We start from the raw sequence: 16,876 nt of genomic DNA, 5'->3' as shown, positions 1-16,876 counted from the left end.
TTGATTCTCACAACAACCTGTGCTGTAGATGCTATTTTTATACCAATTTTACAGACGAAGACAATGTGGGATAGAAAGGTTGATTATCTTAATCAAAGTCATGTAGCTAGTATCTAAGGCAGGACTTGAATTGTTTTTCTAGAGACTAGGTTCTGCATTAACTCTAAAACGTTAAGAGTTTTAAGCCTAAAACATCAGGTCTTCATCTTTCCAAACACCAATCATCTTGTTTGCCAAATTATCCAGACCAGTTAGGAGTAAGAGGTCAAAAGCAGGTACGAGAGGCCCAAACCATTCATGAAAACATTCCAAGATCAAACTGTGCTATGGCCCACTTATTGTCATTAAATCCAAAGAACCATCCCCAGCACATAGGTTTCAGCACATAGTCAAGCCTGGCCTTATTTCAGAAAGAAGAGGTGGCCTAGGGTCAGAAGAAGCCAAGTTCAAAGCAAGAATAAAAGAAGAGGAGGAGAAAACAGAATAGAAAAGAAATAAGAGGTAGAGCCAGAATAAAATAAGCAGGTGAATAGAGTCTGTATTTCTCTTGACAATATGGATTTTCTATTCTTCCCTGAATTACTCCCAGTCCCAACTCTTCCAGGAGTAACATGTAAGATCATTTTTCCTAGCAAATGATGCACCATCCACACAAACATACCATTAAACTGTTAAATTTATAGTCAATTCCAAAGATTCTCCCCATGGTACAAAAACTATTCCCCCACCTAAAAGGAAAACACAGCTTTGTTCTATAAAGGAGGATTCTGTGTCTGTTGGACTGGGGAACATTTAGTATGGATAACACAGAAAATCATCAATAAAGATACTGAAAGACTGACTATAATTGTAATAAATTACCAATCTAGTGTGGGGTCTCTAAATTGTTTTTGGTTGTTGTGAATTCTTCCCAATTAAGTTAGATTACTATCTTACCGTATTTGGGAGGACATTTAAAGTACTGGACTTTCCCCACACTTCCATTATTCTTTCCTTCTGGTTCACTCAACTCAATGCCAGCCCACTGCCCACTGGCAAATTCAGTTGTGCCACAAAATCTTAATATTCCAACCTAGAGATATGAAAATAATTTATTTTTTATAATTATAACAAATTCAGAAAAATGCCTATAACCAACTACTTTGCTTTAGGAGTAAAAATAAAATTTCATTCTGAAACATTATATGACTACCTGAGATAAAAATAGTAATCTGAATTAAAACTGTTAAGTTTATAATATTTTTAATTTGCTAACATTTTCACAACACACAAAAAAATTAAGCCCAGTAAGCAGTCTCTACCCTACCCCAATGCCAACTTTTAAGTGAGACTTTTTTTAATGCCCTAAAGGGAGGCTCTGGGAATCTCATCTCTGAGCATCTCTGGAAGAAATGTTAGCACAGGGAAGGGGCTTCCATTTTAAACCTCATAGCAAAAAGGCTGCCCAATAACAAGAGCAGAAAATAAACTCCCTTTCCTAAAAAATCAGAAAATGGAAAAAACACTGCAAAAGGGGAGTTTTCAAGGGAAATATATTGCCAAAGTTTATGTTGGGGAAAAACATATCCTCTGCACATCATCCTTTATTCCTAACATTCATGATTTCCACATTTGTGGGCTTCCTAAAATTCTCCCATGAAAAATTCAGTACTTAGAATTCTTGTTGGATTAAGAGTAAGAAAAATATCATTTTTAAATGGGTTTAGGAAAACTCCCCTAAATCCTCCTCTATTCATATCAACCTTTGTCAAATCTTCTTCCATCCAAGTGGCTAGATTATTTTCATTACATCTTTAAACATAGTTTATGATTTTAAAATCCCTTTGTTCACTGCTATTCCCAACCAAGTTTTTTCTACTAGTTGTTTTTTTTAAATAAATAGGTATCTTAATCTCAAAGCTCTCCACCCATCATACATATGGAGGCCACAGAGATTGCTTTGGTAATTTGAATTACTTTACCTTCTGTCCTGCAATGATTACACGGTCTCCCAATTTCAGGCCCAATGATGTAAGCATGTTTTTGCCACCTATATGATCATAATTTGGAAGCACAGCCTTTGAGACATCACACAGCAAAGGGACAGCATCCAGCAACATTTGCTTGATTTGTTTAGCACTAGCAGCTGCATCTGCCATCTCTAATGGCATATCAACTGGGTCTGGAACAACATCAGCAGGGATCTGTCCTTTGTCATTCTACAGATAATATTGAAAGACAAATGTCACAGCTTAAAAATGACTCAAAAAAGATATATTACATCTATTTTGTACAAAGAATTGTGTTACGGAAAATTACACAAATATAAATGAGCTAGAGTCCCAATCCTCCAATAACATGTAATAAAAACAGAAGGAAATAAGTATTTTTAAATAGTCATTACTAAACCTTGCAACATTATTCTTTCACGCAAAAGTAACTTTGGAAGAAACTGAGAACTTAATCATTGCATTTCAGGAACAGGACAAAAACCGTTCAGAACACGCTCCTTTATAAAAAGAGTGAGAGCAGAAGTGTTATAATGAAAATGGCCAAACTGAAACCCTAAAATGTCCCTTTGTCCTAGACGCTTAACCAGTTTTTTAATATCAAGAACAACTTCCTTTTCCCAGAATTCTTCCCCTCTGCCTTCAAATATTATCTGGTTTTGTGGTGTGTGTTTTTTAATTCTAAAATTCTACCCAACTACTATTGTTTGGAATTGCTTTGGTCAGAGAACAATCTAGAAGCTAGGTTACCTCAGGTCCCAGATTTCCTCCAAAAAGTCTCCAATTCATGAGAAAAGAGTGGCAACAGTAGAAGTGACCCAAGACAGAGAATTGGTTGGTAGGTTGAGACAGCCAAGAAATAGGATGAGGACAGAAAGGAGAGACTAGAGAGTATTAGTGAAGATGGTATGAAGAGAAGTCATCTTAAAATTAATGGTATAAGGGACAGCTAGGTGGCACAGTAAATAGAGCACCAGCCCTGGATTCAGGAGGACCTGACTTCAAATCCAGTCTCAGACACTTGACACTTACTAGCTGTGTGACCCTGGGCAAGTCACTTAACCCTCATTGCCCTGCCTCCCCCCCCCAAAAAAAAAATCATGGTATAAAAGAAATACTCATAAGGTACTTACAATGTAAAAAGGTAGAAATGTCTATGTATTAAAAATAATACCGACAATATGTGATATATGTCATAAGATAAAGTTGTTAATATGAATGTATGGATCACCTGGATTTGATAGAGGTGCCTTATTATCCTAAAGTATTTTTTATGAAAACCTAGGTTAATAGGAGCAAAATGTACTTCAACTGAACTCCAAACCGAACCCAGGTAGCTAGCTGATAAAAGTCCCTACCTGGTGACTTCTTTTCCCTCAGAATAGTAAGTCCCTATCTTATGGGGAAATCTGGGCATCCTCATCCTTGCCAAACCCTTTTTTGGAATCCTGTAATCTTGTCATGATGCTTCAGTATTTCCTCCATACTTGTTATAACTGAAATTGTTAAACTGCTTTTGCTTCAGAGTTGAATTTGTATCACTACTGAAACTGATAAAGCTCTGTAACCAGTGGACAAAAAAACCTTATACCCTCAGAAAGAAGGAGTCTCTGAGGTCTCTTCTTTGGAAGGGTCTCCAGAATGATCATATTATATTTATTCTTGGAACAAAATAAATTAGTATTATGTTTTTTCTGTCTGTCTCTGATCTGGTTAATCCTGTAGGAGACATTATGTTCTCTGACCTGTGGGAGACATGTCTCTGTTTATTATTATTAATTTTTGTAGGAGATATTATAAAATTAATTTATCTGATCTGTTCATAGGAGACAGGCAATAGAAACATATTTAATTTTCAACAAGGTAAACTGAAAACAACTTTGAATGCCAAACAGAAAAAGAAAATCATAAAAAATTTCTGAGCAAAAATGTGGCGTTGATCAATACAAAATTCCAGGAAAATTAATGTAGCAGCAAATAAATGAATGGATCCTAAGAGGGATAAAGTGGAAGCAGGGAAACTGAGCACGCCACTGCACACATGAGGCAATAAGGTCCTAAACTACAGTTCCTAGGAACTAATCTGTTCCCAACATAGAGTAAAAAATCAAACCACCCAGATATTTTTAACTAGGAACTTTCATACAATAATCCTAATAGCCACTCATTATTAGAGCCAAGAACTTAAAATACCATTTGATATTCCTAAGAAACCAAAGAAGATAAAAGGAAACCCTCAATACTTCAAGAAATCAATCAACATTTATTAAGCACCTATTATATGCCAGGCACTGTGCTAAGAGCAAGGGATACAAAAAGAGGCAAAGGAGAGTCTCTGGTATGAGACTTCTCAGGAGGAGAAATCCAAAGTGGCAACTGACCAAAAGATGGAAAAACTCAAAACATTTATGAGACCCGTGCATTTTTCTAAATAATGGCAGATGAAAGAATAATAAGGCTTCATCTTTTTGCAGATGAAGGAAATGAAACCCCATAAAGCTCAAGTAATTTGACTACTATTACAAAGCAAAGCAGTTACAGAGGTGAGACTAGCATCCATCCAGGTCTCTTAACTCCCACTCCGATGCTCTTCCACTCTACCATGCTTCCCAATTTCTTCATCAGTTGAATTTCAAACCTTGCTTTGCCATAAGAAATAAATGGTAACAACAAGAACTCTTTTAATGCCCGAACTGTAGTCTAGGTCCTTCCTTAAGACACTGAGTAAAAGCTTGCCAAACCACATTCCAGTATACTTCAAGGACCCATTCTTTCACTGGAATGGACAGTATTCCCTCCTACTGATGGAGACCAGAACCATCTTGCACGTTTGTAGTTAAGATTTACAGGTTACAAAAAAATTGTAGGTGGTCAAAAAAATTCCTCACCAATGAGCCAACCTGCTGGGGATGGCCAGGGTGGATAAACAGCACCAAGCCCAGACTCAAAGTTCTTCCAGACTGGTAGGATCTGTCATAGCATGAATTTCATTGGCATACTCTTCCCGGACCTCCCAGGATCACCTCCCAGCAATGAAAAGACTTCAGCATAGAATACTACTACCACAGCCTCCACAAATGGCTCTGAAGTAAGGAAATTTCAGGTCACATCCCAGCTCTACCATTTACCACCCATGTGACATTAAGTAATAATAATATTTATGTAGTGCTTTAAGGATTGCATGATGTTTTACAAATATCTCATTTTACTGGGCCTCAGTTTCCTCATCTATGAAAAAAGAGGTTAATTATATGTTACTATTGCAATTGAGAATATTTTGAAAACCAGAAAATTACCTTTTTTTCCTCAAAATGTTATTTTTAAAAAATTATTGGATCCTTAAATACAATTTTTTCTTAAAACATCTTGGGGGGCAGCTAGGTGGCACAGTGGATAGAGCACCAGCCCTGGATTCAGGAGGTCTTGAGTTCAAATCTGGCCTCAGACACTTGACACTTACTAGCTGTGTGACCCTGGGCAAGTCACTTAACCTTCACTGCCCTTCCCCCCCCAAAAAAAATCCCATCTTGGAATAAATTCCCCTCCTATATAAACACACATCCAGGAACACACCTCAATTCTTATTACTGACTATCTGAAGGCTATAGAATGTCAACTCAACTTTTCCAATGCCCAAGAGCATACTAAAAATTTATGTCTTAAGAGATAAATCCTAGGAAGTGACTGGGGATAGACTTAGCTTAAGTGACTTGCCCTGGATCAGAGATAGTTTTTCACTTGAAGGTAGTGTCGAGGTAGGATTTGAACCCAGAGTTTCCTGACCCCAATCCAGCAACATACCCACTAAACTAGTCCATCTGTACTTTAATCTTTCTAATGTAAATCAAATGGAAATGAGATTTAATACATTAATTTGTTTTGAACATGAAACTTTTCAAGAATACATCTATGAAGCAGCATGACCAGGGTTCCAACCATGTCTCTGATGCTACCTAGAAGGTCTCTAAGATCCCTTCCAGATCTAAACCTACAATCTTAAAATCCTAATACGTAAATCCTATCTACATCTATACAAAAAAAAAATCTCTTCCCACTCTCTTGCAGATAAACTTGAACTGATCATGTTTAGTAAATATAAATTCATTCCCCAGCTACAAGCATGAGGTAACAGAAATTCCATCTAAAATGGGATAGGACACCAGAGGAAAAAGGAGCAAAATCAAAACCCAACAACAAAGCCATTCTCGCAACAATAATATTACACTGATCTTTTGCCAAGAATGATACATTGATTAACATTTTAATTTTATTAGACATTTCCTGAATAAGAAAGAACAATTATTATCAATTATGAAAGATAAGCAATTTGTCTGTGCTCTGGGATGGCACAAGTCTGACTTAGACGTTGGAGACCCTGAACCAAAACTGCCAGTCTGTCATTACTTTCAGTAAACTGCCCTATATCCATCCAGGCACAAACTTTAGATGACTAATTTATTAGCCAAAAATATGACACCTTTAGTTAATAATTTCTGAATTCTTTTTTTTTCTGTTTGGTTGTGGGTGATGAGTTCAAGAGGATATAGGACTCTTCTAAGAAATTGGGACCCTTACCCTAAAAGCAGGATTTGCTCCATGTTCCAGTAAACACTTCACAGCCCCCATGCACAAGTTAAATGCCGCAATATGCAGAGCTGTTCCAAAAGCAAAGTCACTGCATGTAGCATCCACATCTGTAATTAAACATCACAAGTGCATTAACTCCTCATTCATCTGCAGATATAAGAAAAGACAATGCAGGATTTTATTTTGAAGAACTCTTTCATCATGATGAAATAAAATACAACCATCCTCCCTGAAAGTCAGCTTCGCCAAAAGGGTTAAGAACTCCCGATTACATACAGTCGGACTCTTAATGGTCAGAACATGATACAATGAAATCCATCTGTCTGAGCAGAGGCTACAATGGGCTTTTTGAATGTCACCAACAAAGCTATTCTTTAAGATCATAGGCTCAAGCTGCTGAGCCTGATATATATATACTGTTCATTGGGTTCAGTTTTGATTTTCACTATTTCACATTTGTAAAAATAATGGAATGCCTACTAATGTGAAATCTCATTAAAATTCTGAGTTGATTTTTAAAATGAGATTCTGAGGCTGTAGTAACAGGATGAATTTGGAAACAAGACAGAGGAACGGCTGGGGCTGGAATCAAGAAAACCTGGGTTCAAAGCACAGCAATTACATGAGAAGCCCAAGTATGAGCAAATCACTTAACTTCCAGCTTGTTTATCTATAAAAGAGGGATAACAGCACCTCTCCTAACCATCCTCCATTAATCCTACTCCGATGTCTCATCGTGGCCTGGGCTCCTGAAGGCTGTACCTGTGGAGCACAAACTCTAGTGGCTTCTACCAATCAAGGCTTCAAGTATGGTCCTAGCATCCTGAGTCAGTTTGCTGAAGACCAGCCTACATAAGTAGAGAAAGGATCATGACTAGTAGACTGGCCATTTCTGGAGGAATTCTCACCATGGCAAAGAAAATACAAAATGCTCCTCAGACCAGTACAGCCCCATCAGCTTCTGCAATTATTGTGACAAACCCTAGGCTGTTAGTACTTTCTATGTGAAATCCTTTTTCAATGACCATTGAGTAGATAAGCATACTAGAGGAACAGAATCCTATCAGTCTTCACATTCCTTATATGACAAAGTCAGCAAACAGAAGGAATTTACAACACAGAAGGAGGATCACTGGTTCTCCTTAGAGAGACAAAGAAGCTGGCAGATTTGGTTCTAATATGTGCCCAAAAGGCAAGAAAAAACATTTCACGAGATATCCTAGTCATCTAGTAGTATCACAGTGTTAATAAGGATTTGCAAAAAAAGACTACCATGAAAATAATAGCAGCCGATGTTGGGTAGAGGATGAGGAACTCAATAAGACCTTCCAAATTAAATCTACATACATGCTAATTCTCAATGACTTTAACACAAAGGTGAAAAAATATACAGATGGCAAAAGATACACTGGAAAATAAAGATGAGAAATAAGGAAAAGAGTCCCAGAGATTGGTATCACAGACTACACAGAAGCCTCATGTCTATATATTATTAATACTTTCTTTGAGGAAAGAGTAAGTACCACACCTGAAGATTAAAAAAAAATCACATCACAAAAAATGAAAGTGATTATATTTTAACATACAAGAAACACATTACTAATGTAGGACTTATTCCTATATCAGATGTCTGTGCAAAATCAGGCCACTGCCTTGTTAGCACAAAGATCAAAATGAACAAAACCAGAAGAATAAAAATGAAAAAAAGATATGACATGCAGTTAAAAACAACTCTATCCCAACCTATTTCAACAAGTGAAAATGGAACAACAAATGAAAAATCAAAAAAATAGAAAAAAAGACAGACACAGTCAATAATTTTATATAAAAACTTAACTAATTAATTTAACTGACCAAGTTTAACTAATCGTTAGTGATAATAAGATCAAAAGAGACTTTTAAAAGTGCCTTAGTAACAACCAGAGAGCTAAGGTAATCAAGTCAATACCAGTTTAAAATATAAACTTACTGGTAAGATATTACAAAGCCAACAAACTCTGCTCAATGCAATGGCCAATGCTACCCACTTCCTGACTATGACATGATGGAATCAGGATGAAATTAGACATGTGTTTTTGTTCAAGGCCAATGTGGGGATTTGTTTGACTTGACTATGTATGTTTGTTACAAGGATGTTGTTTTTTCATCGCTAAATGGAAGAATGTTTTGTATGATTTCACATGTATAACTTAAATCCTATTGCTTACCTTTTCAAAGGGGTGAGGGAGAGAAGGGAGAGGGAGAATTTGGAACTCGAATTTTTAAAAAAGAAATGTTAAAATGACTGCACATGTATAACCTATATCTTATTGCTTACCATCTTAGCCAGGTGGGAAGGATGGAATGAAGAGACGGATAGAATTTGGGACTCAAAACTTTTTTTAAATGTTTGAAAATTGTATCAACAAGAAAGGGGGGGAAAAATAAAATATATTAAATAAATAAATGTTTAAAAATGTTACATGTAGTTGGGAAATATTTAATGAAATAAAAATATATATTTTTTAAAAGATGATTTTTTTTTCTCCTCCCCCCACTCCCCAGAAATGTCAGGAGGGAGAGAAAACAAAAGTTTGTTAATGGGAAAAAAGTATTTAAAAGTACAAATTGACAACATTGCCTCATAAACACAGAGAAGTGATAGAGAATAAAACTAGTTGTTTTGTTTTGGTTTTTAATCTTAGTAAGACTCCCAAAATTATCCCAAGGGCATTTATATCCCACAGCCTCTCTTTCAACAAAAGATGACTAGTGCTGGATTCATATGGACCTCAGATCTCTGTTATCTCTGGCTCACTGCTTCTGCCCTGGAGTAATTAGAAGGAAAACACTAAAACAAGATTTAGGTATGCCTAGGATCTCCCCAAGATGTAGGAAACAGGGTCCCTTCTAGAAGGAGGTACTCAGTGTAGAATATGAATGTTAGGTATTTTTGTTGTTGTTGTTCAGTTGTTTCAGTAGTATCTAACTCTTTGTAGTACCCATTTGGGGTTTTCTTGGCAAAGATACTGGAGTGATGTACCATTTCCTTCTCTAGCTCATCTGACAGATGAGGAAACTGAGGCAAATAGGGTTAAGTGACTTGCCCAGGGTCACCCTGCTAGTAAGTGTCTAAAGCCAGATTTTTAACTCAGAAAGATGAGCCTTCCTGACTCCAGGCCTAGCACTTTATCTACTGTGCCACCCAGCTGCCCCCATATTAGGAACATAGCAGTTATCACAAGTATACATTAACACATTTTCAAAAAGCATGCAACATCTCAAATAGTTCATTATACTCATTATATGCTCTCAAAACATAAAGTATTTTTAAGCACTTAGATGTGCCATGTGCTATGATAAGTGCTGGGGATACACACCATTTTTGGTACTACCAAAATGGCCAAGTGTGCCATTTGGCATAGACCACAGACTGCCTGAGCAAGGAGTGAAAGATGACAGACACCTGATTTCCTCTTAGAGATCAGACTTCTTTTCAAGATGAATTAGACGCACATAAAATTCAGGGCTGGAGTCCCTTCCATTGAGGAGGACCTCTGTGATATGTCAATGGGATTGAACTCAAATGGAAACAGGGGCCACTAAACTGTACCTTAGGATCTTTGCAGGCCACATACTGACTTAGGGGGGTTTTTTTGGTGTTGGGTTTTTTTTTTGGGGGGGGTGTTGGTGGGACAATGAGGGTTAAGTGACTTGCCCAGTGTCACACAGTTAGTAAGTGTGTGATGCTGCATTTGAATTCAAGTCCTCCTGACTCCAGGGCCGGTGCTCTATCCACTGCACCACCTAGCTACCCCAACTTAGTTTTTAAAAGATATTATCATCTCTGTTTTGTTGTATTTTCATTTATTTTGCTAAACAGTTCCCAAATACATTTTAATCGGATTCAGGCTATACTGAGGAGGTTTGTGGGTTGCATACATGTTTGATATGTCTGCTGTCAGTCACAGCCTATGCTACTCTTAAATGGAGAAAACCCTGTGGGGTCAAGGGTTCAGAGTGTCAAACCTATACTTAACAACAATCTACCTATTTGGTACTCATTCATCCCTGAGAACATTCATCTCTGAGCTCAGGGCAATAAACTTCACTGCGAAACGACCAGCAAATAAGGAGGTCTGTTGAAGCCATGTTAGCATGTAGTTAAGCCTTTCTCCCTAACACACTGAGAGTACAAAACATCACTGATGGTGTGAAACAATGTACATGTAGGTGAATAAAAACAAAATATGTGCAAAACCAACAACTAGTGTGCTCTTTAGCCTGTTGGACTCCCCATCCCTTCAAGGCATCACTGAAAACGTAGGAGGGTTCTGGATTCAGAGAACATGAGTCATGGCCCACTCCTGATGCTTAAAACCTCTGTGACCTCAGACAAGTCACTTAGCCCCTATGGGCCTCAGTTACTTATTTGTAAAATGAGCACATGGGACCAATAATCCTGTGAGTGCCACCTCCTCCCAGACCTTTCCTGACTCCTTCAGTTTGGGGTGATGCCCTCCCAAAAATTACTTTGTATTTCTTTTATGTGTATTTTGTACTTAATTATCTGTATATGCTGAGTCCTCCCAATAATATGGAAGATGCTTGAGGGCAGGGACAGTTTCATGCTTGTCCTTATATCCCCAGAGCACTGAGGATACACTGTCCCCACAGTGCATGTAGTAGTTACTCTATAAAGGTGTTTACTGAGTTGAATTGAACCATGTTCTTATCAGGATTAGGTCCAAGAACTGGTGCAGTAGTTAGAGTGCTGGGCCTAGAATCAGGAAGAAGAGTTCAAATCTGGCTTCAAACTCTTACTAGCTGTGTGACCCTGAGCAGGTCACTTATTTGTCTGTTTCCTCAACTGTAAAATGGAGGATGATAAAAGCACCAACCTCCCGCAGTTGTTATGAAGATTACATGAGGTATCTGTAAAGTACTTAGCACAGTGTCAAGCATACAGTAGGCACTTAATAAAGGTTTCTTTCCTTCTTAAATATATTTTGACTGGAGAAGAGAAGCATTAAGATTGGATTTATTCCATTAGACCCAGGAAACAGAACTAGGAACAACGAACAGAAATTACAAAAACACAGTTCAATACTAGTAAAATATTTCTTCAATACTTTAGTTCAATACCAGTCAAATCTAACAATCAAAGCTGTCACAAAATGTCATGAGCTACCTTGTTAGGGATGTTGTCTATGAGATTTGAAACTGGTGGCAGTTGGAATAGATGACCTGAGGGAGGTCAATCTCAGATGACCATGTGAGGTCAATTTAGTTCATCACATTACTGAATACAGTATAGACTTAAATTACAAGTTGAAGCTAAAATAAGCCAAAGGGTCATAAAAAGCCCCAGAAGAAACCCCAAATCAAAGACCAGAATTGGTTCAAAGGCCATAAATAAGGAGACATACAATGAAGTGAATGATCAACTCTGCTTGTCAAATCTGCTACACAAGAAAGCAATGCACTGAAAGTGATTCTACTGTTAGCTCCTTTTTCCTCACCCTGCCCTGTGCTACTGGGCAAGAGGCAAGGGGGTCCTGGCTCTGCAGCCAGAAGCCACAGGGTCAAAGGCTGCTTCTACTGACTACTATCTGTGGAACCCAGGGCAAATCACTTAACTTCCCTGGACTCATTGTCCTCTTCTGTAAAGTGAGAGGGTTAGACTAAATGGCCTCTGAGAGGGGCAGCTAGATGGCGCAGTGGATAAAGCACTGGCCCTGGATTCAGGAGTACCTGAGTTCAATTCCGGCCTCAGACACTTAACACTTACTAGCTGTGTGACCCTGGGCAAGTCACTTAACCCCAATTGCCTTACAAAAAAAAAAAAAAAGGCCTCTGAGATTCCTTCCAGCCTGCAAAGTCTGTTCTAGAAATTATTAAGGAAATAAAAAAATAAACTTATTTTAGAAGATTAAAGGTGTGAAACATGAGTGATTTAAAAGGCTAAAGACATATCACACAGCACAGTGCCACAGAGTGAGTGCTGAACCAGTAGTCAGGAAGTTCTGGATTTGAATCTTGCCTCTGATGTTTTCTGGCTCTGCAACTCTGAACAAGTCACTAACACTCTCTAAGCTTCAGTTTCTTCATTTATAAAATTGGAACAATATCTGTAGCAACTACTTCAAAAGGCTTTTGTGAGGATCAAAGGAGATAATGTGGGAGAAGTCCTTTCAAGAATTCTACATATGTCAATTTTTAGTGTGACCCATGGCAATACAAATGTGTGGCCCTGGGTTCAAAGTCATGAAAGTTTTAAGTCAATTTCATCCTTTGAATGGGAGAAAGGAAGAGAAGAGATCATGGAAGTTCTTAAGGCAATGGAAAGACCTACACTGAATCAAAGCTATGCCCAAACACTCACAATTCTGTACTATTACTGAAACAGCTTCCTATGTAGAATAGTCAACAATGGCCTTTTCCATCTCCCCCTCCTCCTTCCAACCCCCAACCAATTTTGTGCCAAGTTACTGAAAAAACCTTCTTTGGAGACCATATTACCTTGTCCTTCCTATACTTAAGGATCTACAGTAGCTACCTATTACATCAAATTCAGACACTTAAACTTAGGCTTCCAAGCATTCTACCAGGTCACTTGTAGCTTTATCAACCGCTGTATTTATCTTCTCACTTCCTGCTTGGATCCTCCAATCCAGCCAAGCCAGTACTCTGGTCATTTCCCAAGGAACTTACTTATCTCACTGACTTTTACAATGTAGCATGACCCAGGCAAGAAAGAACTGGCCTAAGAGTCAGGAAAACCTGGGTCCAATCCTATCTCTGACAAATATTCCCTGTTTGAACCTAGGCAAGTTGCTTAACTCCTGAGTGCCTGAGGCAGCTCCCTAAGGCTATAAATTGCAGAGAAGGTGACAATTTGCACTGTTAGTAGAGAAAGCTGCTCACTGGGACATCCCACAATGAAATCACAAGTTTAGTTTAAAAAACTTATCTACAATGTCCTCTATGAACTTTTACCACTCTATTAGGAATGCCTAGTGCACTTAATCCTTTTCATTCAATGGATGCATAATGAATAATAATTAATGATATTCTAACATTACCTACCTTTGGGTTTTGATGCCTTCAAAATCAAATTTATAAGTTCTGGAACATCAAAGTAAGCAGCATAATGCAAAGCATTCATGTTTGTCCAGCGACTTCTCAAGCCAACATCTGCCCCCAGTTCAATGAGATGAGAAGCAAATTTTACTGCTGTCTCAACATCACCTTAAAAAAAAGTTTTCAAATTATTTTCCCAGATAAGAAAACCTTTTGTTGTTGTTTGTTCTTCATTCTCAAAGAGGACAAATGACACCAGGAAGGTGATATCATGATGTACAAATGAATTGGATTTAAGCGAGGCAGGGCTGTGCAAAGTCAAACTGTATATTCCACTCATAACCCCTCTTTTTAGCCACATAAAAAGCACAAAGAAAAGGAGGTTATTTTATAAAATATGTATAATTTTAGACCTGGTTGTACAAAAATATTTATAGCAGCTTTTTTTGTGGTGGCTAAGAATTGGGAATCAAAGAAATGCCCATTAATTGGGGAATGGCTAAACAAGCGTGGTATATGATTGTAATGGAATATTATTGTGCTATAAGAAAAGACAAGCAGGATGATTTCAGAAAGGCCTGGAAAGACTTGTACGAACTGACGTATGGTAAAAGTGACCAGAACCAGGAGAACTTTGTGCACAGTGACAACAATATTGTTCAATGAAGAACTAAGAATGACTTAACTATTCTCAGCAATACAATGATCCAAGACAATTCCAATTAACTTATGATGAAGCATACTACCCGCCTCCAAAGAAAGAACTAATATTGATTGAACACAGACTAAAGCATGCTATTTTTCACTTTCTTTCATTTTCTTCAAGTTTTCTTATATAAAATGACTAACATGGTAATGTTCTGAATAATTGCACATGTATAACCTTTATCTGATTGCTTACCACCTGGGGCAGAGGGAAGGAAGGATGAAATTTGGATTTCAGAACTTTAAATAAAAATGTTTATTATTTTTTTAAATTTATAATTTTAAAAGAAAAAGCATCTTAAGGTAAAGTTGTCACAATTTGCATATTTTGTCACAAAAGTATTCTAGCAAGATAAACTATTCCCAGAGTTTGTAACACACCATTCATTAAAATACATCATGTCCTAATGAATTTATTTTCAATGACCTGAGTAATAAAAAGTGCTATTGAAACTATTAGCTGAAATTCACTATGAAATCAAGAACTGAATAAATTTCAGATTAATAGCATACTAAAACTTGTTCATTTCAAAATGATACCCTCAAAACTGCATACTTTTCACAAAGAAACACTCCCAATCAATTTTTCTTCCCTTCTAAGAGCCAAAAAATGTAAACATACACTAATTAGAGCCCCCTGATGAGACATGACAACAATCTTTGGACAGTTATGAGTGATACATTACTCTCTCAAGTCTCAATTATTCACACTAATCAAGATGAAGGCAGAGATAATACAAAAATTCATAACTGACTTTGGAATACAACTTCTGTGCTTATATTTGAATATGCATTTGTTTGATATTGTGGGAATTCATTTCAAGTAAAGGAATGAAGCCACATTGAAAACCTGACTTAAGTAGGTGCTCTATAAAACTCGATGCAAAACACTAATAGGTTTCAAGCAAAGTGCAGAGAGACACTAAGATGTGTACCAAATAAGGAAGAAAACTACATTTTGTAAAACTTGAAAGCAAAATTATCTGGCAGAAGGCAAAAAATGCAGAATTTATTTTTAAAGAGTCAGGATCACCTTGAACTTAGCCCTACTTCATCAGGAATCCCCAGCATTCACAGAATCTTTTTTTTTTCCATTATCAGTTATATTTTATATCTCGGCATCACTTCAACAAAGAAAGTGTGGGCAAATGTGTGGGCAAATTTTAAGATCATATGAGAGTATATTTTATAACCAGTAAAGGCCAGGAATATATGGTTTGATTTTATATTCTACCTCCCAAGTCCAAGAAAGGGAACCAGTTAACAGATCTGCTGTATACTTACCAATACCATGAGCTCCAGATTTGCAGGTATAATGGAGAAGAGTCATATCAGTTAGTCCATCTCTATCATTTACATTACATCCTCTCTTGATAATCTATAAGCAATCAGAACATAAGAGAATATCAGTGTTATTACTGAAGTGTTGCTCTTAAATGAATATAAACCTAGAGGAATCAAATTGATGAGCTCAATAATGTAACTAGCCCAACACGTTCAATTTATCATTTGATTAATATGCTCCCACAGAATTGACTTACACTCCAAATGAATTTTCAGTCTGATCTCATGAAATAAATTTGGGGGGGGTTGGGGGCAAGCAGTGAGGGTTAAGTGACTTGCCCAAGGTCACACAGCTAGTGTCGTGTTTGAGGCCGGATAACTCAGGTCCTCCTGAATCCAGGACTGGTGTTTTATCCACTGAGCCACCTAGCTGCCCCTCATGAAATAATTTTATTGTGATATACATCACCATGAAGAAAGAAAAACTTGCATTACAAAATAGCTAAAAAAGGGTCCCTTAAATATGTTATTTGACCTTCATTAATAATAAGTAAGCTTTCATTTCCAATGAGTGTAAAATTAACAAAAATACTAGGCTACTCTACCCAACCTGCCAAGCATTTTAAAGCCGTCAACAAGTATTAATTAAGTGACTACTACATGCCAGGCACTGCACTAAGTGCTGGGGACACAAAGAAAGGCAAAAGACAGTCTCTCCTCTCAAGGAGCTCAAGGGCTAGTGGAGGAGACAATATGCAAACAACTACAAACAAGTAAGATTTATGTAAAATAAACCGGAGCTAATCTCAGGGGGAAAACACCAGGCAGGGAAAGGCTTCTTGCAGAAAGCAGACTCAGCTGAGACCTGAAGGAAGCCAGGAAATCCAGAAGACAAAGAGAAGGAGAGAGAATTCTAAGCATGGAAGATAACCAGTGAAAATTCAGTCAGAAGATCAAGAGTCTTGGATGAGGAACAGAAAAGAGGCCAGTGTCACTAGATTGTAGAATATGTAGAAAGGAGTAAAGTATAAAAAGACAGGAAAAATGGGAGTGGGCAAGTTATAAAAGGGTTTGTTTGTTTTATAATGAAGTATTTTAAAGTCAAGCAGATTTTTTATTTGATCCTGGAGGTAAATAGGGAGCCACTGAAATTTATTTATTGACAACTCTTTGAACCAACAATAGATCCAGGAAAGTAGGAATACCTATTTCCAACAGATAATACCAAAACTAAAGAAAAGACACAATTT

General features: G+C 37.3%; 1 protein-coding gene across 10 annotated transcripts in view; it reads right to left on the bottom strand.

Moving 5' to 3' along the window:
* Positions 1–16,876, bottom strand: part of CLIP4 (CAP-Gly domain containing linker protein family member 4) — a 117,784-nt gene that overhangs the window by 63,467 nt on the left and 37,441 nt on the right. For 9 of the 10 annotated variants that reach the window (XM_043982020.1, XM_043982021.1, XM_043982024.1 and 6 more), the window contains 5 exons: positions 15,627–15,720; positions 13,644–13,805; positions 6,564–6,682; positions 1,962–2,198; positions 937–1,072 (listed from right to left, as the gene is read on the bottom strand). In XM_043982020.1, the coding sequence (XP_043837955.1) occupies positions 937–1,072; positions 1,962–2,198; positions 6,564–6,682; positions 13,644–13,805; positions 15,627–15,720 (748 nt within the window). The remainder of the gene's footprint in view (positions 1–936; positions 1,073–1,961; positions 2,199–6,563; positions 6,683–13,643; positions 13,806–15,626; positions 15,721–16,876) is intronic. The other variant, XM_043982027.1, reaches the window with a different exon arrangement.

Source organism: Dromiciops gliroides, chromosome 2, assembly GCF_019393635.1.
Source record: "Dromiciops gliroides isolate mDroGli1 chromosome 2, mDroGli1.pri, whole genome shotgun sequence".
NCBI lineage: Eukaryota > Metazoa > Chordata > Mammalia > Microbiotheria > Microbiotheriidae > Dromiciops > Dromiciops gliroides.
Note: the sequence above shows the minus strand (reverse complement) of the source record. Positions and strands in the feature narration are given on the sequence as shown.